Raw genomic sequence first — 27,517 nt, 5'->3', positions numbered from 1 at the left:
GCGGCACCTCTAAATGCTGCATGCCAAAAAGGAAAAGAAGAAAAGGAAGGAAAAGACTGGCGGATTGTTTGCTCTCTCTAAAATGCCGATCTGCGACGTGCCTGTGCCACGCTTCTTTTTCCATCTCTGTACGTAGAGACCCTTCTTCTTTCAAGGCCACGCGCGAAGAGAGAGGGAAAAAAAGCTGTCGCGGAGAGTCCTTTTTCGGAGCAGAGGGTAGCAGCGAAGACGCAGTTGTTGCCGTCGTCTTTAAGGCGCGGAGAGGGAAGTCACTTTGCACCGAGGCGCCGCTTCTCGGTCATGTGACCCGCTGAGCGCTCCCTCAATCCTCTCCGCTGGCTGTGTAAGGAGGACGGCTCTCTTGGCCGCGCGAGGCGTGGGTGTAAGGTTGGTGCGGTAGTTTTGAAAGAGCCGCGCCAAACGAGCATCAAACTCCGAAGAAAACGATATACTTAAAGGGACACTAAAGTCAAACAACAATTTACGTCAGAGCTGAAAGCTCAATGTATGACATCTAAAACGACAACATCATCAACAACAGTGCCCTACTTACCGAGAAATTAAAGTAAATACACAAAAACACAAGCACCGCAGTAGGACATTTTTAAAATGATCGCGATGACGTCAGAGGCAAAGCCTACAATTAATTACTAGTAATCGATCTAACTGCACTAAATAAAGAACCTTGCGTGCATTAAGAGACGCAATAAAATTCTGCTTGTTAGCTTATGTTTGATTAATGGAAAAAATCGCCGGACGTTACTATGAGGAATGGCACGAGCGATTCAAAAATTCAATTTTCGCGTGGTTACACGAGACAGGTGGAGCCATCTAGCGGGGCGCAGTTGAAACAAAAGCGTCTGCAATCTTGAAGCCAATGGCGAGAAATTGATCAATGGCTGTTGTTGCTGCAGTGGCTCCCACTGCTTTCATCCTGCTGCTACAAGCGCAGTAAAGCCAGGCAACGTTGCGCATGACAACAGTGACGTGAGACTGTCCGGTCGGTCCTCTTCTCTAGGTGGGTAATTCGAAAGGCGCTGACCCGATGCGGAGCACCAAAACATGATTTTATTTCAAAATAGGCCCTTCCTTCGCACAAAAGTAACACTACGAGGTTTCTGAACCGCCATTTCAACAATCAACGTCTACTTAGTAGTTGACTTTAGTGTCCCTTTAACACACTACGGTCGTTTTTTTTTTTTTTTGATAGACTATTTGATAGACTAATCTAGTTCGTTATATCCATTTACCGGTCAACCATACTTCGTTACAACAAGGCTTAAATGCATGGTTCTCAATGGAGCTTTCAAGGGGAATTTCATTTACTTCATTATACCCATTTTTTCGTTATATCCTGTTACGTTATAATGAGGTTATTGTGTGATAACGATACCTCAAGGACCTTGTTTCATGATAGTTTTGAAGAGAGCCTTGCATTACAGTACATTTAGAAGATTACAATACAAGGAAATAGCGCTAAAAACTAAAATTATTGAAAATGTGCTAATGTACTAACATCACCAAAAAAAAAAAAAATTTGCCCAGACAGATTCAGCATTTGAAAGAGTACGGCACCGCAAGCAACGCATGAAAAACAAACACCCAAGGAAATGCATCTGGCTGTGACAGGAAGGTGCATGGGCGGTACAGTGATCAATGCAGCAAGACTGTGAAATATACCGCATGTAAGAAACATCATACGAGAAACTTTGCACTGAAAAGTGTCTTCTCATATTTGGTATGCTGGCAGTGCCCGAGAACAAACCCTCAGTGTGAAACGAGCTTGCTTCTTCCGGGGAACTTGTGCACTGAAGTGTCTGCATACATATGCTAGATCTTAACTTGTTAGAACACGGCCTGAAAAATCATCAATATTAGTTAAGATGAATGGAATTTCTGGGCTTCAGCACGGCACAGCATCGATACAGTGGATGTTCCGCTGCGAGAGAGTTCGATACACGTGTGCTCCAGCCCCACACTTTTGCATGAGAAATTCGAGGGGTTTTCTCAACTTTCCGATATAGTCAATGATTCGATATATATGAGTTCGACATATCCGAGATCAACTGTACCACTACTACTATGACGACGAAGCTTGTATGAATAGAGAATTTTAGGTTTGAAGCGAATTCGAAGCGAACAGTGATTTTAGTCAAATAATTTAGAATCGAATAGTATATCGCATATTATGAAGAAAAATGGTCAGATTTGTTGCAGCTCACCTAACGGGCACAATATTTTGAAAGAATGAAACATGGCCTGTTAAAATGCCATTTCTTTGCACCAAAGAAAGCAGGAACAATATTGAACAGTAGCAGGACTCGACTTTCGGTATAATGAAAGTCAATGCAAGCTTGCGAAATTTAAAAATCTGCTGTACTTGTAGCATATAAGTCGGTGTCACAAGCGTCTAAACTGAAAAAAAATATATATGAATCGATGTGAGGGTAATATTCTCATTTAACCTTAAACAGGGGTTTCGCGGTAGGGCAATTTCCCCTTAATACATGTTTTCACGGCTTGGTGCCACTTCACCGCAGTGAAACCACTTTTACAAGAGAGGTACATGTAAACTGGTGTACACCTGGACAGGTGCTTTCATGGCTTAGCACCTGTTCACTGCAGAAAAACCACCTTTACAAAATGTCACACGAAGATTAATGTGCACTTATTCGTTCGTATTTAATACCACAGTATGCGTTTGAATATTCGAAGCCTTGAAACAGTCACACAAGCCTAATGACAACAGCACAGGGCAGACTGAGACAGCTTCGTTGAAAGAAAAAAAAAAGACCCACCTTGAGAGTGGCGTTTGTGAAGAGCAGCTCGCGCAGGAGAGCAAGCAGGAAGTCGGTGCGAACATCACGCTCGTGTACCTCGTCGACGATGACATGGGAGACTCCCAGCAGGTTGCTGTTGTGCTGCAAGTGGCGCAGCAGGATGCCCACCGTGCAGAAGAGCATGCCCCCGCGGAGGCTCAGGAGCTGCTTCGAAAAGCGCACCTGGTATCCGACGGTGTCGCTCAACTGCGAAATCGTCAGAACGCTAATTGTTGAGGGGAGGGAAGGGGGGTTAACAGGTGGCACAATTAACATACGCTCGCACTTGAGTGCCAGCACATCGTCGAAAACTAAGGAAGTGGCAGCGACTCGAAATGAAGTAAGGTACAGCAGGAAAACTACACTCAAAACCCATTGCCGCAGACCCTCGTTTAAGGAATGGTGAAGGGACCAGCCAAACATGTTCCATTTACCAGGAGTTCCATTTACTCAGAGATGAAATGGGGTGCAGCATACAACCGTACAACCAATCACATCAGAGGCAATATTGTTCGATTTAAGCAGTAGTTCCATTTAACAGATTTCCATTCCACAAGAGTCTACTGTATAATGAAGTCTCATCTGACACACAAACATGCACACACACACACACAGACACACACAAAAAAAGCAAGCTTGGAGGATGTTTTAACTTGGCCCTCAAGAGTGCAAGACAATAGCATAAGTGGGCCCTATTCGCATCTCCTCATCGGCTAGCATGGCTTTGCTTCTAGCTGGACATCTGAAAGGGGCACTGAATAGAAACAATGGCTTGGTTTCGATTGACAAACTGCACTCCGAGAACTCTAATGCCCTGTGTTTCACTATCATAGGTTCATTTTTGGCGTAGCGAACCAAGGTTCAAGTTTCACTTTAAATTTCACGCTGAAATCTGCACGTGCAAGGTCGGAAATTTCGAAATGTATTCTCTGTATTTTCGTGGCATTGGCTGGATGAAATTTTCTGAAAATTTGTATGCTAAGCCTATGGCACCTACACGTTGCAATGTACTCCAATCTTACTGACTGGAAGCCAAGTAGGACCAAGTGCACGCCTTCAAAATTTTTGGTGTGGAAATCGCAAAGCGGCATCGTAACCCACATTTCCTTTTCACGCGTTTTCTCACTAAGCGTCGCGTCGTTAAGAGTGGTGTTTTCGGGATTGTGAAACTGTACCTCACTAATACGTGAAAGATTGGTTTGCTGTTAGAGTCCCTTTAAACATGGCATGAGGAAAGAAACGCCCGTGCGTGTAACGCTCACCGTTTACAACTATTCCAACTATTCTAAACAATTACTGCAAGTACAGCTGCGAAGAGCTAACTACACCCTAGCTTTTTCTTTTCCAAACCCCCGAAGCACGTACTACGTGTCCGGAAGACAACAGAAGCGCTTGCAGGCTGTTGACGTTGTTGCTGATGATAATTATTTACACTCAAACCTCATAACAAAGTTGCATCTTACTCAAACATATGTTAGTTATATCCAAAAATTCATTATAAAAGTATATTCCTAACACTATATCAAGCGCAAGACTATTCTTCATTTACTTTGTTATAAACAATATTTTGTTACATCCGGGTTCGTTATATCAAGGTTCCAGTGTATCCCCAAGTGCATTATAATGAATGGGCAGCTTTACGCCATGAAATCATTGTACAATTAACATGCTTTCAAGCCTTGCACAATTGTGCTCTTCTGTCACACAATTTCACATGTGCTAGGAAGACTCCTCACACTGTGCAACATCCGTACAATAAGTTTTTTTTTTACCCTGCGAAATAGTTTCAAGCCCTGGCATGGCTCTGTGGTGTAACACATGACAGCCAAGCACAAGACTTGGGTTCAATTCCCCATGGAGCAAAGTTCTTTTGTCTATTTGTATCTATCTCGATTTTTCGCTCACAACCAATGAAGCCGAAACCGCAATAAATGTATGTCTGAAATATGCCATACATGTATGTTCGTAAGACTAAATTCATGAGAGGACCATTTTTTATTCACTTAGCTTAAACAGATCATTTGGCATATCTACGTTACACTTGGGTCCGAATGATAGCACAAAGGGGAACAAAAGTTTGTCAATATCTTGTACCGCCTTGTTAACACATCATGGGTTTTTACGCCACCTAATCAAATCTTTTTAAACCAAAAAGCTTCCTAAATGAGGTTTGAATATACATGCCAGATCATGCCAGCACTTTATGTCAAATGCTATTTATATGTGCAAACATCCTGTAACCCTAAGCAGCAAAAAAATGTCACAAATCTTTGGTTGTTCCACCCACTTTTGACTAAAAAAAATCTGCAAACCCTCACATTACATGTTTCTGGTGAGAACTGTCCTAGGATGACATTCCGAGATATGCTTCTTATAGGCATCAACACTCAAACTTTGATATAACGAGCCCAGATATAATGAAATAAAAAAAGAATTGCAATAGATAAGGTGTTAGGAATATACATTTACAACAAACCTTTTGATATAACGAACTCATTTCCCAGTAAGATGCAACTTTGTTATAAGTAGGTTTGAGTGCATACCACTTCCGTGTCATCTCACTATCGAATCCTTTACCCGCATCACTCAGATGTAAAATTTCTTCTTTTGAATTTACTTCAAAAACTCTTGCGTAATTTATGGCGTTCCCTTCTTTTCTTCAGTTGTACCAAAATTTTTTGGGTGTATATTTTACTTATCATATTTTGTATATTTCGGTTTCGTATTTGTATTGCTAGCTATGTTTTTATGATTAAAGCTGCTACTAACTCTTGTTTCATTTATTTGTAACCATTATCGATGGTCCCGTTGAAGTTTTATACTTTGGGACCCTCGTCTGTATATTTTGCATTCTGTAACAATCCTTTCTTCATAATAATAAACTGATGGATTGATTGATTGATCAATTGTATTGTTTGCATGCTAAAGAACTTTTATGTTGAAAATCATAAACTATCCAGAACTTTTTTTTTAATTCTTTGAGACACGTTGTACAATTATTTTTAAATAACTTGTTTTTGCTAGTTGTGTAGAAAAATGCCAGAGCAAGATAGAGTGAGGAGGCTTTGAACAACCCCCTAAATGTATTCCGGATAAAAAAAGATTACACTTCAGGCCCAATTATCAGACAAGAAATTTTCCAACTGGAAAAGACTTTCGATTTGAAGATTCAAATCAGAGTGGGTGAACATCTATAGGAACCTTGTCAGTTCCCGGCTGGAATTTGGCCACCTTCCAGCTGGTCATAAGCCTATTTCTAACCAAGTTATAGTAGTAGTGCGATAGCCGAACTATCAAACCCATAAGTCATTCCAGCTCGAAAATTTCAGGTTGGAAATGAAAATTTCAGCTGAAAATGAAAGTCTTTAACCTCTGAATCTTTGTTCACTTAACTTCATTTTGCGAAGCACTGTTGCATACGATGGCTTTGCCAAAGGCAATTACACACCGATCCGTCGAACTCACCTCTTTTCCCAAGTCGCGTAAAAAATACGTATCCTTTTTTACTTCAACAAATATATTCGAAAACCAAATCACACTTATCTCTAGCAGGAGATTTTATTGTACTTGTGCGAAGAACAAAGATGACATCGGGATAGATGGATGCTTAACTATAATTAAGATTAACTACTACAAAAGAGAAGTCAATGTATTATGACATTATTTTCATTTGAAATGTAATGTAGTCGAACCCCTTCATAAGAGACACACACCAATGTAAGGGACATATGAGACACCAGCGGGCCTACACAGAAATAGGTGTTAACAAAATCAAACGTGGTACTCTGCTCAAAAGAGTCACCTCATATAAAAGACAAGAACTCCTTCCCAATGTGTACCTCTCATTAAGGGGTCCAACTGTATCAAGTGCCTTGAAATAATGTTTCATAAACCTAAAACAACACTTCTTTGTAGGTCGAAGTTGAAAGAGTTGATTACAAAGAGCAACGCCCCTTTACGGGGGGACAATGCTCTTAAAAATAGTTTTTCTATTTCTTAATTTATTTAGTTGAAACTTCGTCAGATTATGTATATGTGAGTTCCGATTTCAACTACACAATTATTTTTACAATAAGTAGTTTTTAAATTCATGTACATTTAGGGGCGAAACATTTTTTTTTTCTCAAGCGAGAAAGTTAAAAAGCAAATCAGCATATCACATTATACTGTAATCGGAACTGTGTCCAGTGCAACAAAAATGAATGTTCTAAACCCACCGTACAAAAGTTACTATTTGTTGAACATTTTAGAGTCAGTTAACTTCAAGCAGGGACTTCACTTATGAAGGTTTAGCATACCATAAGCTTTCTGTTATTGGGTTTAGAACATCCATTTTCGTTGCACTACATGCCGATTTGCCATACGCCACGATATGCCGATATGATTTGCGATATGCTGCTATGTTATCACCGCAAGAGGCACATAAAAGATTCTTGATTTTAAAGTTAACACTCCGCATTACACTAGAAAAATAATTGCATACACTTAAGCTTTAATACAACAATTTGCCTATAACAAATTATTGGTTATAACAAAGTAAGTGACCAATAGCTTCACAATAGATACAGTGTTACGAATAATCATTTATAACAAATTTTTTTATATAACAAATTATTTTCGTGGCAGATGTTATTTTGTTATAATGAGGTTGGAGGGTATATGAAAACACCACTGAGATGTAGATGAACTCCTAGTTTCAATTAATTAAGATAATTAAGATTAATCAAGATATTTTTTTAATATTTTAAATGTATGTCCCCCTCAACAAGTTCTTAATGGAAGCAATGTGCAAGCTTACTGACCTCTTCCCTTCGCTCTGTAGCTACCCGCTTCGCCATGGATACAGCAGCGAATCTCCTCGGCTGGGTGATCACAATGTTGCAGCGGGAGCCAATTCCCTCGCGCACCCAGTTCTCGAAGATAAACTGTGGCACCTGTGTGGTCTTGCCCGACCCAGTCTCGCCGCAGATCACAACCACTCGTTTGCGATTGACAGCGCTCAATATCTCGTCCCTGCAGTGCGAGAATGCATGTCCAGTGTTTTTGTGTGCCAGAGGATTGACCCTTTACTGCCGAGTATCACGAATTCGCAACATACCGAAAAAGTTCGAGCAAGCAAGACACGAAATGCATCATCATCATCATCAACGTCATCATCAGCCTACTACGCCCACTGCAGGGCAAAGGCCTTTCCCATGATCCGCCAATCAACCCAGTCTTGTGCTTTCTGCTGCCACATTATACCTGCGAACTTTTTAGTCTCATCAGCCCACCTAACTCGGTTTCCCTCTTCGTGCGTTTGCCTTCTCTAGGAATCGTCAGTTATACCCTTAATGACCAGCAGTTATCCTGCCTACGTGCTACGTGCCCGGCCTATGATCATTTCTTCTTCTTGATTTCAACTAGTATTATATAACCCACTTTGCTGTCTTTCTATCTCTCAAGGTTACACTTATTTTTATTTTCATCGATCGCTGGGTCGTCCTCAATTTAAGCTGAAACCTCTTTGTAAGCCTCCAGGTTTCTGCTCCGTAGGTAAGTACTGGCAAGATGAAGCAGTTATATACCTTCCTCTTGAGGAGGGTTAGTGGCGGATTACCATTCATGATTTGAGAATGCTTGCCGAATGTGATCCACCCCCATCCTTACTTAGTCTTCCAGTTATTTTACTCTCCCGATTTGGCTCCATGGTTACTACCTGTCCTAAGTAGTACACATATTCCTTTACACCCTCCAGCGTCTCTCCACCTATCTCAAAGTGCTGTTTTCTGCCAAGACTGTTGCACATTACTTTAGTTTTGTGCATATCAATTTTCATTTTGTACCTACTCTTCTGCTTTGCATGACCAGTTCAGTAATTATGAGCTGTAATTTGTCCCTTTAGTTACTCATCAAAGCAATGTCATCGGCAAATCACAGGTTACTAAGGTACTCGCCATTAATGAAATGCTTGCCACCTTTAATGCCGGCTGTTAAGTACTCGTGAGAAATGTAGCTTTCAGCATGAAAAATCTAGCACCATCTCATGTAAGAAATTCTATACAAGAATCTATACTAGGCTGAGAGCGTGAAGCACGTGCAACAGCTCTCGCGTCTTTGTTCTTTCTGGCCTGGGGTAAGGTTAGTTTTATCATCAATAACTTTGTTTGTTTGGAGAGCATGCACCGAAGATGTGCCACACGATGTGTTACCTAGATCTGAAGTACGTTTCTCGTTGCAAGGTCCTTGATTCTGTGTCATACAGGGAATTTGTGACATACTTAAAAGCATGCATTAAAGTTTTCTTTTACAGAATTTAATGACAGAACATAATAAATGTCGCTATTTGAAGCAGGAAAATAGAAATTGTTATTTTATTCAGACGTTTCATAATTCAGGCATTAAGGTGGTACCGACAAAATTTTGCGGCCGAGGTATCCTGCGGGATCAATTCCAGTGAATGCGCGTACATCACCTGCAAAGTATCAACAGCAAATATAGCTTGGAAGGTACTTTAATTCAACTTTGAAGTGTGCGTGAGCGATAGACTCCATCGCACTATAGACACCCTCAAAAGGGACCCTTGGTGGCCCCCTACTTTCCCGACCGGACCATGCTGCCGCAAGTTATGACGACCTCATACCCGCAGTTTTTTGTTGTTTTTTTGTTTTTTTTTTTTTTTTGCTCGCGTTTGCTCCAACAGACTATCCCTCGGCAGCTGCTTGAGAGTCCGTGGCCGGGGCGCACAAGTTGAAGGTTTGGTGTTTGATGACATTGCTGTTTCATTTCCTGTTCAGAAAAAAATTTTTTCACGCAAACCGCATGGAAGTGCATCACAGTTCTATGTGCTGACACAGTCGAGCGTTGCACCTGCTAGGTTGGAATAGTTGCACCCGGTGGCTTTTAGTTTTCGAAACCGAAACTGACACTGGTCGGTAATAACAAACCTGTAATTAAAGGGACCCCTTCGAAGTTTTGTCAGTGTTCAGGCTCGAGCATCATCAAACCATTCGCGCCACAAATTTAGCGACACGCCGTCTAGAAAGGCTGCTATGGACAATAGTATCATACCCTCCTTCTCACCTATGCATGACCTCCTCAACTCCCGAGGCACGCTGGCATCACTGGCGGTCACAGAGCTCTGACATGTGCGCTCGAGGATTTGGGCTTTTACCAGTCTAGATCTCCGAGATTGCACGCCGGAAGGTTGTGCGCAGTGTCGGAGATCTAGACTGGTAAAAGCCCAAATCCTCGAGCGCACATGTCAGAGCTCTGTGACCGCCAGTGATGCCAGCGTGCCTCGGGAGTTGAGGAGGTCACGCATAGGTGAGAAGAAGGGTATGCGCCGGAAGGTTGTGCGCAGTCTCGGAGGCCATCACACAGTGTGCCCGGCAGCACGCACGCCGTCATACCTGCTCCAACAGGTGCTCCCGCCTCCTACCAGTAGACTTTACCTCAGCACATTCTATAGCCTACAATAGCCAATCGGATCAGCAGCCACGGTGACTTCAAATGGCCAGAGTATGGTGCTCTTTGAATGGGTGGTTGAAAACTCATTTGGCCGAGTCGCAGCGATCTGCGCCGATCTGCAGCAATTCGCAGCTTTAAAGTGTTGTAATAAATTATGCAGTTTATGCAGAGAGCTCAAAGTGGCCTCTAAATGACCCCCAGAACTTAGTAAACCAGTCTGGTGTGTTAATACGAAATTGCCAAGACCGTTTCAGGGTCCCTTTAATCATCCGTCACAAGCTGCACAAAAGGACGTGTTACGACTAACAGGCTCCCAGGAACACACTGCAGCAAAAAAGCGTGAGGCGAAAATTTTTGTGTCTGTACTCCTTTGAAAGGATAAGAACAGCACGAGCTATATTAATGCTTGCTACGCTTGTTGCTGTACAGTGAAAGGTACACAAGGCGAATGCTACGTTAGAAGGCTGTTCCTACAAGCGGGCAGTTTGCACTGCGCAAACAGGGACCACAACAACCCAATTTTCATTTAAACGAAGAATTTCCTCTGCACGAAAAAAGCACTACAAGGCTTCTGGTATGCTATTTTGGAATTCTAGTTCCAACAACCATGCCAGCTTAATTGTGCTAAGTGGCCCTTTAAAGGAGCACACACACAAATTTTAAATACGGTGGAACCTCGATTATACAGCTTTCAAACCATGCAAAATTTTCATATAATCCGGGCATCGTATAACCGAAAAACTAAGATTATAGGTAATGACACTCAGATTTGCCCTAAAAAACGGGTACAGACTGCCTGAATAAGCCCACGGCACGACCTTGTGCCTCTGCAAGGAAGGTAAATGAATTTATTCTTGCCAGTTGCAGCTAATGACAGCTTTACTTAATTGAAGGAGGTGTGAGCGACTATTTATTCTCAACGTTTAAAAAAATCAAATCAACACTCATCTTTCTACTAATAAATAGAGTCCGAAAATTGCCTGCGCCTGAAAGCGAAACCGCATCGCCAATAGCTTCCCGTCACAGAAGTCAGACGTGCAGCTTTCTGGGCTAGTTGGTTCAAAGTAATAAGAAAAAAAAAATAACCAGCGAAAAACCACACAAAGACGGCGAAGAAGAACAACTACACAGGACAGGTGCCGGACTTACAATTGAATGTTCATTGTACACACACAAAGGACCATCTGAGCCATGCCAACCTTGGGCACCTAATCGTCCATATCGTGAGAACGTGCGAAGCAACGATAAAATTTAAAATGTGTAGCTTACCAGCTATCTAGAAACGCAAACTATTTCTCTGTGAGGAAAACTGAGGGTTCGCTCACACATGACCATTTGCCGTGCTCACAGGTCTCATGTTCAATCTTGTTTCTACCTTTGCTAATTACGATCGCTGATTTGAAAATGGGACACAGCCGCAGCTTTTGGAATGCAGAGTCCAGTTTCCACCAGTGCTTGTGGGGAGGAGATAGTGGTGTTCAGTTGTAAACATTCAGTTGCAAGTCCAGCACTTGTCCTGTGTAGTTGTTAATCTTCGCCATCTTCATGTAGTTTTTTGCTAATTATTTTTTCTTCAGATAGAGTGTCATCGCTATCACATAATGGCGACGAACCACGAGATTGCATATAACGTAGAATGCCCTCGTGTTCGACTGAGCTGCACGCATTGTAATTTGTTGCTTTGTGAAGTGCAACTGGTGGTGCCACGCTTTTAATATTAGCTTTCACGACAAGTCAAAGTAATCTTGCAGCACGACGAAAACGGCTGCGTCATGCCCTTAAGTTGCGCAAGCCTGTGACAGCGCGTGCGACCAGCTGAAGTTACTCTGCGTGGATAAAGCTTGACAAGGTAACGACTTCGGATGCGTATGCAGGCTATCAATGTGTATGTAGAAGTGCATGAACTTCCAGGAAAACAAATTTTCTATTCTATGAAGACATCTTGTGTTACTCTCTACTTTTCAAATCGTCAACATAGGAGTGCATATTTCACACTCGTGAATATTTGGTCGACGTTTGATTCAAGCAAATATATATATATTTTTTTGGACGGAATCTAAAGGCGGGTTCACACTTAGCCTCGAAGGGAGCGAAAGCAGTGAAACTCTCCGGAAACTGGCTCGTTTTGCTGCCCAAGCAGCCAGAAAACCACGCCGCGCGGCCAGAATGAAAAAATAGATCCGAGACCAATTTTCCTGCCACGCGAAACCGAATCCGGTTTCTGCTTCATGGCTTTAGCTGCGCTAGATTAAACCACGTGACCTAACCAGCCGCCACAGATTCAACATGACGGCAAAGGAGTCGACGGCGGCTCGCATCGGCTCAAATTGCAAACTACCCGTGCAGCACGACGAAGCTTGATGGCCACAACATGGATGCATTCCTCGAGAGCTTGGTTTGGGTTACTATCGCTGAGAACACTGAAATTAGACGGTGCAACAGCAGCAAGTCAATATGCTCCAGCGTGTCTCGCTTTTGCGTACAGCCGGTTGAATCCGCCGCCGCCGCTGCCTCCGCTCGTGTCGTTTCTGCTGGTGTTTCTGCCGGAAGCAACATTTGAAAAGGTGAGAGCTGTTTCTTCTCAGTACTTTGCGTGAACGACTAGAATTCGGTACGAAATTTAGTTCTCGGAAAGCAGGCAAAATTTAAACAATTTTCAAGGTAGCGGCGGCAGCGGCGGTGGGATGGGGCAGAACGAATGTCAACATCTCCGACGCCCCCGATCGTGGTTTTCCGGCCACTCTGGCGTTATCGTTTTCGCTTCACTTCTATAGTGTACGTAAATGCGCCTTTAGTCTTGGCAAGATGCGGGGTCGGCGTTAAACTTCATCGTGTGACTAAGGTTTTTAATACATTCTAATAGAGTTTTTCCTGGAACAAACCGATTTTTCATGAAATGCGGGTCGTCGTGACATCTGGGAACGTATAATCGAAGTTCCACTGTATTTAGAGATTGTTGCTCTAAATTAGATTATTAGCTTTGAAAACCCCAAGAAGAGTACTGCGATGCCTGAGAATGCATTGCATATATTTTGAACGCCCGTTACGCTGAAACTACACTTTCAATTTCGATATAGAGGGCGAGGGTTTTCTGTGTTGTGCCATGGCAGTGTGACTTGCCGTCTGCTTGTGGTACACATAAACAAAAATGAGAAAGCCGTCTCAAGCGACTAACAGTAATTTCTGCAATCTAGGCTGCATGCAGGATACAGAACTCGCAAACCAAGTCATCACCATCTAGTAATTATGTCAGGTGGTTCAGGAATCATTTATTGACTTTACATTCTAAAGCCAAGCATAATAAACATTTGCAGCACACCCGAAGTAAGCTGTAACATCTCAGAAAGGTTGTGCCTTTTGAAACAGAAATAAGCTTTCACGATTGTATTTATACCCGTGCCACAAGGCAGAGAAAATGGCATTTACCTCCTAATGCCTTCAGATTGAAGGTCATTCGCGCGGTGGCACAAGAATGAACGAAATGGCATTCGCTCAAATGCCATTCGTCACCTAATGCTATCGCCAGAACTCGTTCGACTGAGAAATGCGTACTCTCGATGGCACAGCTGATGAAGTAGTTGTATAAAACGACATTTGATTCGACTGGAAGAAAACTTTTTCATAATTTATTTACACTCACTTAAACAACTGCTTAAAAACTTCTCTTGAGCTGGTAGGCACTGTAAAGTAAATGCGTCAGGCGCCATTTTCTTTTTACGCTGTGGATCTGACTAGCTTTGGCTTAAGTTGCTACACGGTCGGTCTCAACGTCATGAAATGAGGTAACAAGTGCCATCTAACTGCAGCGTAATATGCTTATTTCTACTTTTAATTATTATTGGATGTGTATGAAGCTTGTAAACACTTGTTTAGTTTTTTATTGCTACTCACCCGATGCTCACGAGGAAGGTGCTGCAATCGACATCATCAAGTCAAATGTCATTCACTTTGGACGTGTAGCAGCGCCGCCGAAAAAAACGTCATTTGGGAACTGAATGCTTTCGCTACTGAATGTAATTTTCTACGCCCGTGTGGCACGGGTATTAAATTACGCTCTCTGGAAGGGCTTCAGATTCCAGAGGTGGTTTTTCCCCGAGTGTGTCAAGCACCTCAACTACAGCATTCGGAAGCAAAATCTCGGGAGGCGACATCCCCTTTTCTCCGCGATTTGCACTACATGACTTATGCCATAGCAGAGCTTCAAGAGACAGCTCTGCCGCAATGCAGAAGTGTGATAGGGTGAAGCACAATTAAAATCTGAAGGGGCCACCGCTGATCTGGCACCGACTGTATGTCTTCCGGAAGTTCGAACATTAAGATTCTCATGTGAATAGAATCAAATAAAAAACACTATTAAAAAAACATTCGAAATTCCGAATATCCTCACGCCCCTAATTTTTACCAATTAGGAACTACACAGGACCTCGCCGATGCCGTCAAAATATGTAAACATTACTGTGATTCGGGCAGGAATTTCGAAGTGGTGTTGCCACACGCATTTTTCATGTTTTTTTTTTCTTTCACATCAACCAATTGCTTACTCATTGTTTTTTGACGCAAACAGGTTGATCTTGAAATTTTGAACGAGTAATTTACTACTATGAGAAAAATCGTCCTTCCCTTCAAAGGTGTTCCTTTAGCTCAGGTGAACTTTCTTTACAGCAGGCCTTTCAGGGTGTCCAAACATACATGCTAAACATTGGCTAGACATAACACGCATCGTTACTCCGCCTTACCTGTAAGGGTAGATTGGGAGCTCCGTCCTGGCCCGCTGGTAATTGTAGCTGGTTTTGTAAAGCCAAGACTTTTCGGCCTTGGTCAAAAGTTCACGATCCCGGCGGATGTAGTGCTCGTCCGGTGACCTGAGCAGTCGGCCGGTCATGATGTCTCGTATCTTCTTGTTTTCCCCGCCTTCTGCTGCGTTCAGCGACGTGTCCATGCAGGCTTCCTCGTCCTCAGGATCATCGTTGCGGAGTCGAGGTGCACTGGCCACGAGAGCCTGCAAACAAATACATTTAAACCTTGATACAATGAACCCGAATATAACGAAATATCAGTTATAACAAAGAAGATGAAGAATAGTTTTGCATTAACTATACAGTCGCCGACCGATTTTACGGACTCCAAATATTCGGACTTGTTGGATATTTTGGACTTCAAAAGTGCACAGTCAGGTTTCCCTTAGGGCTAATGCATTTTTTCGACCGAATTTTTGAACGAATTCACCCCTAAAGTGAGATTTTTTGGACTTAATCGCTTATTTTGAGCCGTGTCACGAACCTGTATGGACGCCACCATGTTGGATTTTCTGCCGGTTCGACTAAGCTTAGTGGCTTAATTTTAAGATGGCTTTCCTGCCTCCAAGATTGGAAAGTAAATGTCATATTTCAAGTTTCGGAGGTCGTGTCTGCTTCAGAAAGCGCGACACGGGACCATTTTCTCGTCTTCGGTCAGCCGTAGTGGTCAGCATTGTCGTCATCTCACCTTACAGGGAGGAGGTGGAGCTGCGCAGTAGTGGAGTGAATGTGCCTGCCACAATGACATTAGACTTCTCTCATGCGGACGATGACAATTTTGTGCGCGAAGGCCACAGATGATGAAATTCTTCGCCAGGTTGTGTCGCAGCCGGAGAGCGGTTCGGATGGTGACGACGATCGCTCGCAGCTGTCGGCAGCGAAGATAGCCACCACGGTGATGCTTTTGTCGAGTATTTACAGAGACAATGTCACCTTGGCACAAATATGGGCGAACCAAATGGCTTCCAAGCGTAGTATGAGGCAAGGCAGAGTCATGGGCTTTTTTAAGCCTGCTTGATGAAATAAAGTTCATATTTCTGACAAAAGGAATTTTTCGGACTGTTCAATTTTTCGGACTTTTTTTCTATCCCCGCCAGGTCCGAAAAATCAGTCGGCGACTTAGTGTTAAAAATATACCTTTAATATAGCGAATTTTCGGATACAACAAATTTGTTTTCGTGTAAGATGCAACTTCGTTATAATGAGGCTAAGAGTAAACAAAAATAAGGGAAGCTTCGCACTGGTGGCGCAAAGCCCGAAATAATAGCAGATGCGTCCCTACAAAATATACGCTTCACTCTAATTGGCAAGCAAGCACAACCACCTGGAAAACGCGGACCGGCCTTCATCTTCCTCTTTGGTCTATTCCCTTACATGGTTGCCTATTTCATCCGACTACATTTCCTTAAGTGGGCATCTAATTCATCTGTCTACATTTCCTTGTATGAGTGTGTTTCATCTGCGTCTGTTTCATTTGTCTATGTAATTTTCTTATGCAGGTGTCTATTTCATCTGTTTATCTTCCTTCATGTGGTGCATATCGGATTCCTTAAGCCCACTCTTCCATTACGCCTGCTCACCTTCTCATCCCTCCTTCTCGTCCTCGCTTCCCTTTTACACCCCTTGCTATATTATACACTCAAACCTTGACATACAGAACACGGATATAACGAATTATCGATTATAACAAAGTTAGTGAGGAATAGTTTTGTCGTAGGGTTACAAATATATGTTTATAACCGAGTTTTTGGGTGTAATGAAGTGTTTTCATGGCTACTGTGACTTTGTTATAATGAGGTTCGAGTGTACCATGCGTAACTATGCTAAGATACGAGCTTCTTAGCACATACAAATTCCTGTCCCTCACAACGCCTCCTTGTCGTCTTCTCGCCCCCGATTTCTTTTTCCCCTCCTCGCACTACATGACACATGTGTACGCCCCGCCAAGGTGGTCTAGTGGCCAAGGTACTCGGTTGCGGACCCGCCGGTCGCAGGATCAAATCCTGGCTGTGGGGGCTGCATATCCGATGGAGGCAGAAATGTTGTAGGCACGTGTGCTCAGATTTTGGTGCCCGTTGAAGAACCACAGGTGGTCGAAATTTCCGGAGCCCTCCACTACGGCGACTCTCATAAGCATATTGTGGTTTTGGTACGTTAAACCCCAGAAATCAATCAATGGATCAACATGACACATGTATGAATTATTTTATTGAAGCACTGTCAAGCATTGACGTGGCTTTGTTGCAGAACACCTGCCTGCCCCCAGGCAGGTGTTCTGCAAAGAAATTATTATTTATTTTTCGGTCACAGAGAACGCAGATTTTTCGCTCACAACATGACGCCGACACTGAAATTTGTGAGAAATGAGCTCACCATGGACTTGTGCGACGGTGTTTAATCTTAAGTCTAGCCTGTCACCTAATCAAATGCACCAGCACTGAATGGGTTCAACGCAGAAAATGAACCTGAGCACGACATTACAGATCAGAAGTGCTAGTGGCCAAAGTACTTTGATTCAAGCATACAGTAAATAACCCCAACAGTCAGAATTTTTGGAACCCTTCACTACGGCGTCTCTCGTAATATCAAGGTTTTGGGACGTTAAACATCATAAATTTCAGTCGAACCCCTTTAAAGGAGAAATTCGTTGGAGAGCAATTCTTCTCCTCTAAACAAGGCGTCTCTTGTAAGCAGGGTACCACGCACTCTTATCAATGCATATGTCAATGTAAGCACACTGATATCTGCTCTACCAAACTGTACCCGTTTTATCAGTGTCTCTCATAAAGGGGTTCAAGTGGAATATTAAACTACTTTCAGTTGTTTCCACTCGTATCACTCGCAACAGTGCACTGCACATTCTCCTTTATGCCCCAGTCAGCACTTGCCTCGAACTCCTTTAGGAGGTTTTCCATTTCATGGACGGAGGCTACAGGCAGGGCTACGGCAACTGGAGCGGTCCGTTGCCTCTTGCGTCGCTTCACTTCTTGGTCCGAAGCGGTCTTTGGACTCAAATCGCTGTCGACGTGCCCTTTCACCACGAGGTATTGGATAAGGGCTCTGGCCGCCAGTGCCTCAGCTTCGGATTTGTTGCGGCCACTGCCTTCATACACCAATTCCCGTGGCCACTTCACCACAACCTTAGATGTCCAGTGGGCAACGCCGTCTGAAAAGCCCGCGAAAGTAAGTTATAAGGCCTACCGTGCCGAATAGACACTACGTTGCAGGCTGCGTGAAAATCTTTAAGCTCGAAATAGGAGCGCGAGTATCCCGAATAGCTCGCGAAAACAGCGACATCCGATACCAAAACTGCAAACACAGCAGTTTGTTATTATGACCATGGGCGTGCCAACTGGGTAGGGAGTAATTGCAGCCCACCTCCTCCAGCTGGTCGAGTCTTTAATAACATGCATCACAATGAATAAAAAATGAAGATTGAAGCAATTACATGTTTCTCAAGATGGCCTTCCTTTTATTGCCAACTTTCCAGCACTGAAAATGAAACATCAGGAGGCTTCAGCAGCAAAAAAAGCCAGCGTGGCCATAACCTTGCTCTTTAAAGTAATGATGGTACAGACTCGTCCGTGCAAAAGTGCTTGCATCTCCTTCTAAGTAATGCTAAGCACCTACTTAAATGCATGTTGATCAGCATGCAACTCTCTGTAATAGTTGCCTTGCAAGGAGGTGATGTGAATACACATATTCAAAAAAACGTTTGCCTTGCTGCAAAGCTTCACTTTCAGGTTAAATGAACTTACCGTATTACCCTCGCATCGATTCATTATTTTTCAAGCTTAAAAGCTAGTTAAACCGTCTTATATGCCCTTAGTATAGTGAATCTTATAACATATTCTACTGGTTAATCCCTTGCATTCTACCGGGAGTCGAATCCTGCTAGTATTGAAAGTTGTTTTCATTTCTTTGAACCAAAAAGAATGGCGTTTGCACAAGCCTTTTTCGAGTTTCTGAAAAATATTGCACAGGTTCGTTGCGTCACGACAAATATGCCCACTTTTCTTAATAATACATTACATATACATTACAAATTCGATTTGAAGTTATTCGACCAAAATCACTATTCGCTTCGTGTTCGCTTTAACGCTAAAATTCCCTATTCGCACAAGCCTAGTAGGACCGTATGTAGGAAATTCAGTGAAACTCACCCTGATACACATTGGAGTCATACACGGGAATCAAGCTACTGTCATCTTTCAGTTTGCTCACGTGCGCATAAATATTGTGCAAGATGGATTTGCACCGTCCCAGCTCCCGCTTTTGAGTCCACGATTTTAGTCGTTGACTGGCTGCGGTGGAGTTCCTACGAGCAACTTCTTGTGGCCGTATGGCAACTTCTTGCGACTGTGCACCACGCAGCTGTGCAGGTGGGTACGGCGTTGGTGTGCCTGCAAAATAAAAAGAAACAAAAAAAAAGGTGCACGTTTAAAAATGCAACAGAGGAAATAAAGCCCGACGTCAGTGTGACAATGTCAGGGGAAGGTCATTGCTGGTATTTTTGAAGCCCGGTGACAACATGCTGTCGTGAACATCTAAAAAAAACAGGGAAGACCTGCAGGGAACAAGAAGTTTGTAAAGCTACTCTGCGTGTCGTAAGGTGATGAGAAGATTGTAGTGTACGAGAGAAGAAGATCACGCGAGTCAGTTCCGGTTCATGACTAAGTATATAGCACATCGCGTGGACAATTAGAAGTCAGCATTTTTTTACAGCGAAAGCTCTCACGAGATCACAACGAGGGTTGCGGGCACCGTAGTTGTCCGCCGCTGACGCCAGTGTCTGTAACCACTATCGTTGCAAAACGATAAAAAAGCTATGTCAATAAGAAACACCAAGGACACACTCTGTTGCAAACTGACCATAGGAAAACTTCATGCCTGTAAAGGAATCACCTTAATATGTGTAACGAGGTGCTTTAGGACATCTAAGGAACAGACAGGTGTCACACAATGCGAATTGCATAACAAGTCGGTCCTGGAATGGTACAAACCATTACAATAGGCATAATTCTTCATCATCCTTAGCCACAGCATAAAAATCTTCACGAAATTCCTTGCAAGTGTGTAGCAAATACCACACTAGTCCGAAGAATGACGAAGGATGGCATAAGGAATGCCTGCCTGCTACACAATGATTAATGGTGTAGTGCGTACCCTGCGAGAGTGTTGCAGGGCACCCACTACCCAAAGAGAGTTTTAAAAAATGGGCTCTGAAAGGCCGCTTTTCTAGCTTTCGCTGCGACAGTACTGCATGTTGCGTGCAGGCTTGGATCTTTTTTTTTTTTTACTGCTGTGTTGCACGCTCTCATGACGATGGGATATTCTGCCAAGAAGACCAGTGATAGGCCTTCAGGAAGGCCTTCATATTTTAGAGGCTCTGGTTGCTCGCATATTTATGTAAACTCTTTTTAGCGTGCAAGAAGACAAGGATAAAAATGTTAGTCACACAAGTGCACACATGCCTTGATTTTTCTTGTCCCTGTCTTCTGTGCGCACTAAAAAAAGTTTAAATAAATATACATACCAACTCGACCAGCTATCAGTTTTGGTGCAATCTCGTTGATTGCCTTGCTTATGAGGTTTAACATTCCGAAGCAACCCCGGCTACGAGGGAAGCCATAGTGGAGGGCTCTGGATAATATCGACCACTTGAGGGTTTTTTAACCTGCGCTGAAATCATGCAGCACACGGGCCTCTAGCATAAACTGTGGGGAAAATGAGACTTCCACAAACGGGATCAAAGCCGCAACTTTCGAGTCAGCAGCCGAGAAGTGTAACCCACCCGCCATGGTTGTCTAGCGGTTGGGGTGCTCAACTGCATACTCTAAGATCCAATGATCGAATCCCAAACCACAGCAGCCGCATATTAGAAACGAAAATGCTTGAAGCCCGTCTACTTAGCTTTAGGCTCATGTTAAAGACGTGCAGAATGTCGAAATTTCCAGAGCCTTCCCCTACAGCATCCCTCATAATCGTATCAAGATTTTGGGACATACAACTGTGTATCCACATCCACTGCGGTGGCAAGCGTCACAAGAAGTTGAAAGGTTTCGAACCGCTTTTTCGTGTAATCATCGAAGATCTCGGTATTGAAGTTTGCAGTTTCCCGCGAATTGTTTGCCACAAGTATTTCTCGAATCCGTCGAGAACGAGCAAAGTCGCGAAGATTGGTCACACACTTCGAGCCCCATGTTTTGTTTTTTTTCTCGCCCTAACAAGCGGCTGATAGGCTTGGCCTAACGGTCTCGACGTGGGAGTCGCCCGCTGCGCAGGCCTTGCAGGACCACAATAAAGTTTCGCAACCAACCAACCAACCAACTCCCCGGAAGCTACACAGGGAGTGATGGCGCTAGGGAACAGGTTATGTCAGTGCATTGTGATCATGAGTGCGTGACAAAACAGAATCCTCCTCTCCTGTTGAGATTATCATGCAAACTAGTGCGTCATGTTAGCAGACTATGAGAGCAGCTGCGGCCCCCCATGGCAAGATGCGCACCGGATCTAAACGCTGCTCTTGGTTCATTGTTGCCTATTGACCGATAGCGTGCTACCTGTTGTTTAATGCGGAAGAGCAGGTGCTGGCAGCTCCCACATGAAAACGGCCTCAGTGTGATACGATTATCGCTTTAAAAAGGAGCGCCTGCTAAAATGGCAATCTCGCACTCTGCTTGTGGGCTCTCTTTATTACACAAACTCCAAGATTTGCCCGACCTGTTCACAGTGTACGCTTTCTGAACAATGTGTGTTTCTTTTTTTCAACAAGCCCTGGGAGTGCTTAAAGACCCTATTGAGTAGAGGCTACTTATTGAAAGCGATACCATACCAGATGGAGAATTTTGAAGAAAAAAGAAAGTGAGGCTTTTTAGACTGCTCTGTTCATCAGCTCAGGTATTCTTAGCAGATTTAAATAAATGCTTACCATTGTGCTTTGGGAGGCCAACCATGTCCTTAGTTTGAGGGGCCAACGGTGTCCCATTCTGGGCCGCATTGGGATCCAGTGAGGTGCCTTGGGAAGAGGTTGTGAAAGGACAAGGTTCCCCAGCAGCTTCTAAGGCTGGACCTTGCTTGATGGCTTCAAGAACACCCATTTTCTGCAAGCAAAAGATAGAGGGCACCACACTGGGCACCACACTCTGAGATTCACCACACTCTGAGGGCACCACACTCTGAGATTCGGACTTCACACCTAATCAGTGATCGGAAGTGTCATGTACCGGTATAACAAATTTAGAGTGACATTTTAATGCAAGAAATATAAGAGTATCGACCAGAGGATTTGTTCCAGGCTTGGTGCTTCCCAGTGCAAGTTTGGACGTTGCACTAGTGAAATTGCACATGCGAAACTAAACATGTGGACAGGATGGCGCTTGCATTAGCAAGCACAGGGGACTGACAGCAGACTGACATGAATGGCGCTACTTTATTTACTTCTAGAGTCTTTAGCTGAAACAGGTTAGTCTCTGTATGGTTATACTGCCTTCATGTCTTCTAAGGTGTCACTTGGAAGCAGTGTTCTTGCGCCGTGACGTCATGTGCAAGCTATCGATTCACCTCGACTCTAGAAGTAAATAAAGTAGCGCCATTCATGTCAGTCTGCTGGCTCCCCCTTTCCCCTGTGCTTGCTAATGCAAGCGCCATCCTGTCCGCATGTTTAGTTTCGCTTGTGCAATGGCCACTGAAGCAAATGCTTGCCCCAAGATGACACTGCCATACCCTTTTCCAGTGTTCCAGGAGAGGGTAAGCCTGTGTCGACAGTTTTCTGGCGGACACCACAGAGGCGCTGCTGCAGCTGCTGGGAGAGGAGGCAGAGGTGAAGGGGTGCTAACTTTTTTTCTTGGGACTTCGGCTTCAGCGTGACAACGATGTTGCTGGAACATGACAGGGCCTCTGTGCATCAATGACAAAGGAACCAGCATGCATTATACTGATCACACTAATGTCACATCCCACCACTTTGGTGCTCCGACGTAGCTGTTTCAGTGACGTCAGTGCAAGCCACCCATACGTGAAAATGCATGAAGTAAATGTGGCACTAGTTCTGCGGCCACCTTTAGAGTGTAGAAACGCTTAGGAAATGTCGTCTTGCCATTTATAGAGTGACACTACAAAAGAAATCCGCACAGATTACTGGGAAACTAAGCTTTCACTAAGGGGAAAGCCCATACCAATCTGGGATTCGAACAAAGGACCAACGCCTTTCTGCTGTGGCCACTCTGCTATCCCAGCCAAACGGGATGCTTAAACATTGCAGCGAGAGTCACCAGCCCGGAGCACGCTATTACGCTGAATAAGGCATTTTTTGTTTAGAGTTGAGCTCGTTAAACAGCACATTTGTAACGCCATGAAGCATAACTTTGATAGAGAACCCAAAAGCCAGAGCATTAGCGTGTGAGTAGTTTCTCCCTTGTGTAAAACAAGTTACTGAAATTTTCTTGTATGTAAGTACATCCTCCTGCTATTTTTGTCATCGAAAATTTTATTGAAAAGCGATTGATCGTGAAGATGAGCGTGAAAACAGCCTCACAGGAGGCACTGTCAGGGTGAACAATTACTGCAAGCTACCTATCTTAAAGGTATTCAACAAAGAGCTTGCGTGGTCGCACTGACCAACAAATTTATTCAGTAGGGATGATCGTAACATTCATCCATCTATATGTGTGACGTAGTAAGGCAGTGACTGATGGTAGAGGATGAGGAAGAAGAAGTCAGAGCGGAATAAACATGGTGTATGAGCCAGGCCACGTCTGCCAGTCATCATAGCATCACACAAGCCAACAGGATGAAGACCTGCCAGCCCCTTCATCAGTCGCTCATCGTCTACGCAGTTCTCCGCATGACACCCTGAAAATACATGGACTACCGTACAAGCGCCTAGCATTACGCATCAACCAGCATCATGTCAGAAGCATCTACTGACCTTCCCATCCCCAAGTACACTGGAGCAGCGGACGATGGACCCGTACAAGACTGGTTCGACCTGTTCGAGCTCCACGCTACCGCTGCATCTTGGTCGGAACGGGAGATGGTTACGAACTTCAGCGACTACGTCACCGGTGAGGCATTTAAATTTTACCTTACCCACATATTCGAGAACGACGAGTCTTGGCAAAAGATGAAAGAAGAAATTATCATCTGGTTTCAAGACTATAATGAAGATTCGGTTGCAACCAGCCATATCGATGTATTCAAATTCAGTAATCACACTCATATGCAGCCTTCACGCATTTGAGCACAGAGCAGAAGTTTACAATTCCCGTCAGGCGAAGTCAGTCGTCTGTTCATAAAAAGACATCCCAGCCGTTTTTCTACAATGCCCAACCTTCCACCTGGTTTCCCATCTGCACAAATATCGCCAATGCTAACCTATTCAATACAATTCACAAATCAAGACAATATTCAAGCCCCCAATGTACTTGACTCTTCATCTTGCTTACCTAAGCCACCAACTGGTTTTGTGCCAAGTAGCTCGTCTGGTGCTCGTCACTCTCATCGCACCCCTCAAGATATCGCCACATACGCAACAGACCACCTGAAATATCGGCCAAATAACTTGTAAAGCCACTGCCATTCAGAAAGTGGTTGTACTTCAGGAACGCTTGGCTAAATTCTCCCGCAAAGAAACAAACGTACGGAATCGGAACCATGTCAAGCCATGTTTGCGGCGATATGCTCAGGAACTGGACCAACCGAAATTCGAAACAGTTCGGAGTCACCATTCAATGCAAGTTTCGTCAACAAAAACGAAAAAGTATCTACTGCTTTCCTTGACACAAATCATGCTTGCATCCCACTCGTAAATGATGCTGGGACTACCGACAGTGTCTCCTTATTCAACGACGATTATCACCCGCGATTTCCTCAGAGCCATCACCAAACCAATCAAATACAACGACGAACGAAAACTTCAACGGAAGCACACTCACAACTTGAACAACTTAAAAAATTAAGGACTTTGATCCAAGGGCCATTTCAAGAAGTAGGACGTTTCCGGATGAAGGAACATTGCCACAGACACTCTCTCTGCTTGCGGTTACACAAATGACAACACTGCGGAAAATGCCCAGAAAGACGCGGAAGCACTTCTTGCATGTCGCTAGCACACAGGCATCTAGCCGTCACCACCTCTCAAAATGCACGCATTCTAGATACAATGCATCTGTCGCAGCTACGACTCAGAATCCAACGCATGAGACATCCAACCTTCCAACGCTACAAGGACTCCCAACCTTGTTCATTTTTCGCTACTATCCAAGCTGTGTCATCATCATTTTCCACGTCGAATGCATGGTTATGCTCTCCAGAACGCAACAGCCAACCTCGCCCACCTGAGGTCTCCTAGATGTCCCTGGACTGCCTTTCCTGTGAACGTTCTTGTGCAAGGGCATGGAACTGCCGTGTTACATGGAACAACTCCATTTTGTGATATTTTTTTTCCTATGATGAGACACCACCTGTTCATGCTTCATAGCTTGTAGCTCACGCATTCTTACAAGGGGAGGGGAAATCCTGTGACGTAGAAAGGCAGTGACTGATGGTAGAGGATGAGGAAGAAGTCAGAGTGGAATAAACATGGCGTATGAGCCAGGCCACGTCTCCCAGTCATTATAGCATCACATATATATAGTTTGACTGCCAACGACTTGCGTGCGTTACTGTACTTGTGCACAGTTTAATCTATTAAACTTTTTTGAGGGCAATATGAATCGTTTTTTTTTTACTTGCAAAGCTAGAAGCACGGTTATTAACTTTGCAAAATTAGCAAAAAAATCATTAACCTTGTGATGAACCCTTATGGCTAAGGCAGATGCAGTACCCCACGGCGCACGATCGACGTGAAAGTATACGTAGCAACCGCAGTCTTGCGAAAAAAAAAAAAAGAATGCGAGCAACCAACAAGGCGCCCCAAATGCACAGTTTTCCTTTTAAAGCGTAGCACGTTAACGAGTTCCTACCTGCAGAAGGGTGCACATGCGAGCACTCGCCATGCTGATAGCAGTCTCCTTAGATGATGTTATCGCATCAACCGACAATTTTCTTGGCCACTTCACGGAAACTTCTGCTTTCCATTGCTGCTGGCCATCTGCGAAAAGGACACCAGATTCCAGAGAACGATTGCATCAAGGGCGCGTGCGAAATTCCCACGCGCGCGTCAGTCAAACGGCTGACGAAAGCCGTCGGATAGCACCTCAAGATATGCGCGGAATAACCGATAAAATCGCACAAAAAATTGGCACCCGAGTGCTGCTGCCGAGGCTTTCCATCGCGAATTTCCAATGCTCACCCAATACGACCTTGCAAATCGAAAGACAGTGGCCGGATCCGCAGTGCTTCGCCATCAAGTGATCCAGGGAAGCCAGGGTATTGGTCGGATCCATGGTGTCTGGAAGAAGAAGAAGAATAATCAAACCGTTCCGTCAGTGGCCCCGAAACAGCTGCACAAAATTCGTACCGGTGTTATCGCCCTGCTGTAGCTCGACGTCTCCCGTACTACTCAGCGCATCGCCTGAGCTAAGCGCCGTGCTCTCTTTGCGTAGGATCCTCGGACCTCTCGAACAGTGCCTACTGCCAACCTGCACTGACCTCATGGCGCATGATCGCAGTCGAACTAACCTCGCGACCGTAAAATTCATTCTGAAAGATGACAAGCGCGCGCCCGCGAGCGCACCAGCACAGCTACCACGCGCCAGAGCACGTTTTTTCCCCCCCGACAGCGCTTGTCACGTGACCATAATAACACAGAACACCTATACCAACGCCTCCTAGATCTAGGAGGCGTTGCCTATACACCACCATGATAATACTACCTTTCGTACCAAATATATTCTTACTAAACATTAAAACGTGATTATTGATTGTACTTTACAAGTTTTTGCGCCATCTAGGATTTAAAAATTTAACTATGTATTGTTTAAAAATTTACATTTTTTTGAAAATTATAAGTTGTACGCAAAACGCTAGATGACTCGTAAACTTTTATGTAAGTTAATGGTGGTGCGTAAATGTGATTGATGTTTGTGTGAAGTGTAGGTTAAAGCCTGGTTAACGCGCCATCAGCTAACGACAAATCAAAACGCTAGTTTCGCGTACTAACCCGTTGCTTTATATCGCTCTAGACCAGGCTGAGAGAGTGAATTGTGGTTAATGAGCTCGTTCGCTGGTCACATAGAGTTTCATTTCAAACTGGTCATTAGCGCAGGAACTTGTTTTTTCAGCTTACTTCTCTTATATCGAACCTTCAGAAGACTGCTTTAGGTAGTGCATAGTTACTTATATTTATTGCCCAAAGATAGCGTGATGATCGGCTGATTCTCGAGATCTTATCCAATCAACTTGCGCGTTTTGTAAGCATGTGGGTTTTCGCAGCCTTGCGTGAATCGTGATGCAGTAGTGCGGTACCTAGAATGTCCAGTATTCTAGGGAACATAGGAGTAGTGTGTGTTG

The 27,517-nt window shown here is 43.9% G+C and overlaps 1 protein-coding gene across 3 annotated transcripts in view; it reads right to left on the bottom strand.

The window, feature by feature from the left end:
- Positions 1 to 26,799, bottom strand: part of LOC119163632 (ATP-dependent RNA helicase DHX30) — a 68,746-nt gene extending 41,947 nt beyond the window's left edge. For 2 of the 3 annotated variants that reach the window (XM_075873361.1, XM_037415673.2), the window contains exons 1-9: positions 26,526 to 26,799; positions 26,358 to 26,456; positions 26,029 to 26,156; positions 21,996 to 22,167; positions 19,228 to 19,467; positions 17,953 to 18,230; positions 15,005 to 15,267; positions 7,622 to 7,832; positions 2,799 to 3,026 (exon numbers count right to left, since the gene is read on the bottom strand). In XM_075873361.1, coding sequence (XP_075729476.1) covers positions 2,799 to 3,026; positions 7,622 to 7,832; positions 15,005 to 15,267; positions 17,953 to 18,230; positions 19,228 to 19,467; positions 21,996 to 22,167; positions 26,029 to 26,156; positions 26,358 to 26,456; positions 26,526 to 26,706 — 1,800 coding nt within the window. In that variant the 5' untranslated portion in view covers positions 26,707 to 26,799. Of the gene's footprint in view, positions 1 to 2,798; positions 3,027 to 7,621; positions 7,833 to 15,004; positions 15,268 to 17,952; positions 18,231 to 19,227; positions 19,468 to 21,995; positions 22,168 to 22,789; positions 22,922 to 26,028; positions 26,157 to 26,357; positions 26,457 to 26,525 lie in introns of those variants that run through there. The other variant, XM_075873362.1, reaches the window with a different exon arrangement.
- Between the last annotated feature and the right edge of the window lie 718 nt (positions 26,800 to 27,517).

Source organism: Rhipicephalus microplus, chromosome 9 (assembly GCF_043290135.1).
Source record: "Rhipicephalus microplus isolate Deutch F79 chromosome 9, USDA_Rmic, whole genome shotgun sequence".
NCBI classification, from domain to species: Eukaryota; Metazoa; Arthropoda; class Arachnida; order Ixodida; family Ixodidae; genus Rhipicephalus; species Rhipicephalus microplus.
The sequence above is the reverse complement of the archived record's forward strand: the minus strand, read 5'-3'. Positions and strand labels throughout refer to the sequence as shown.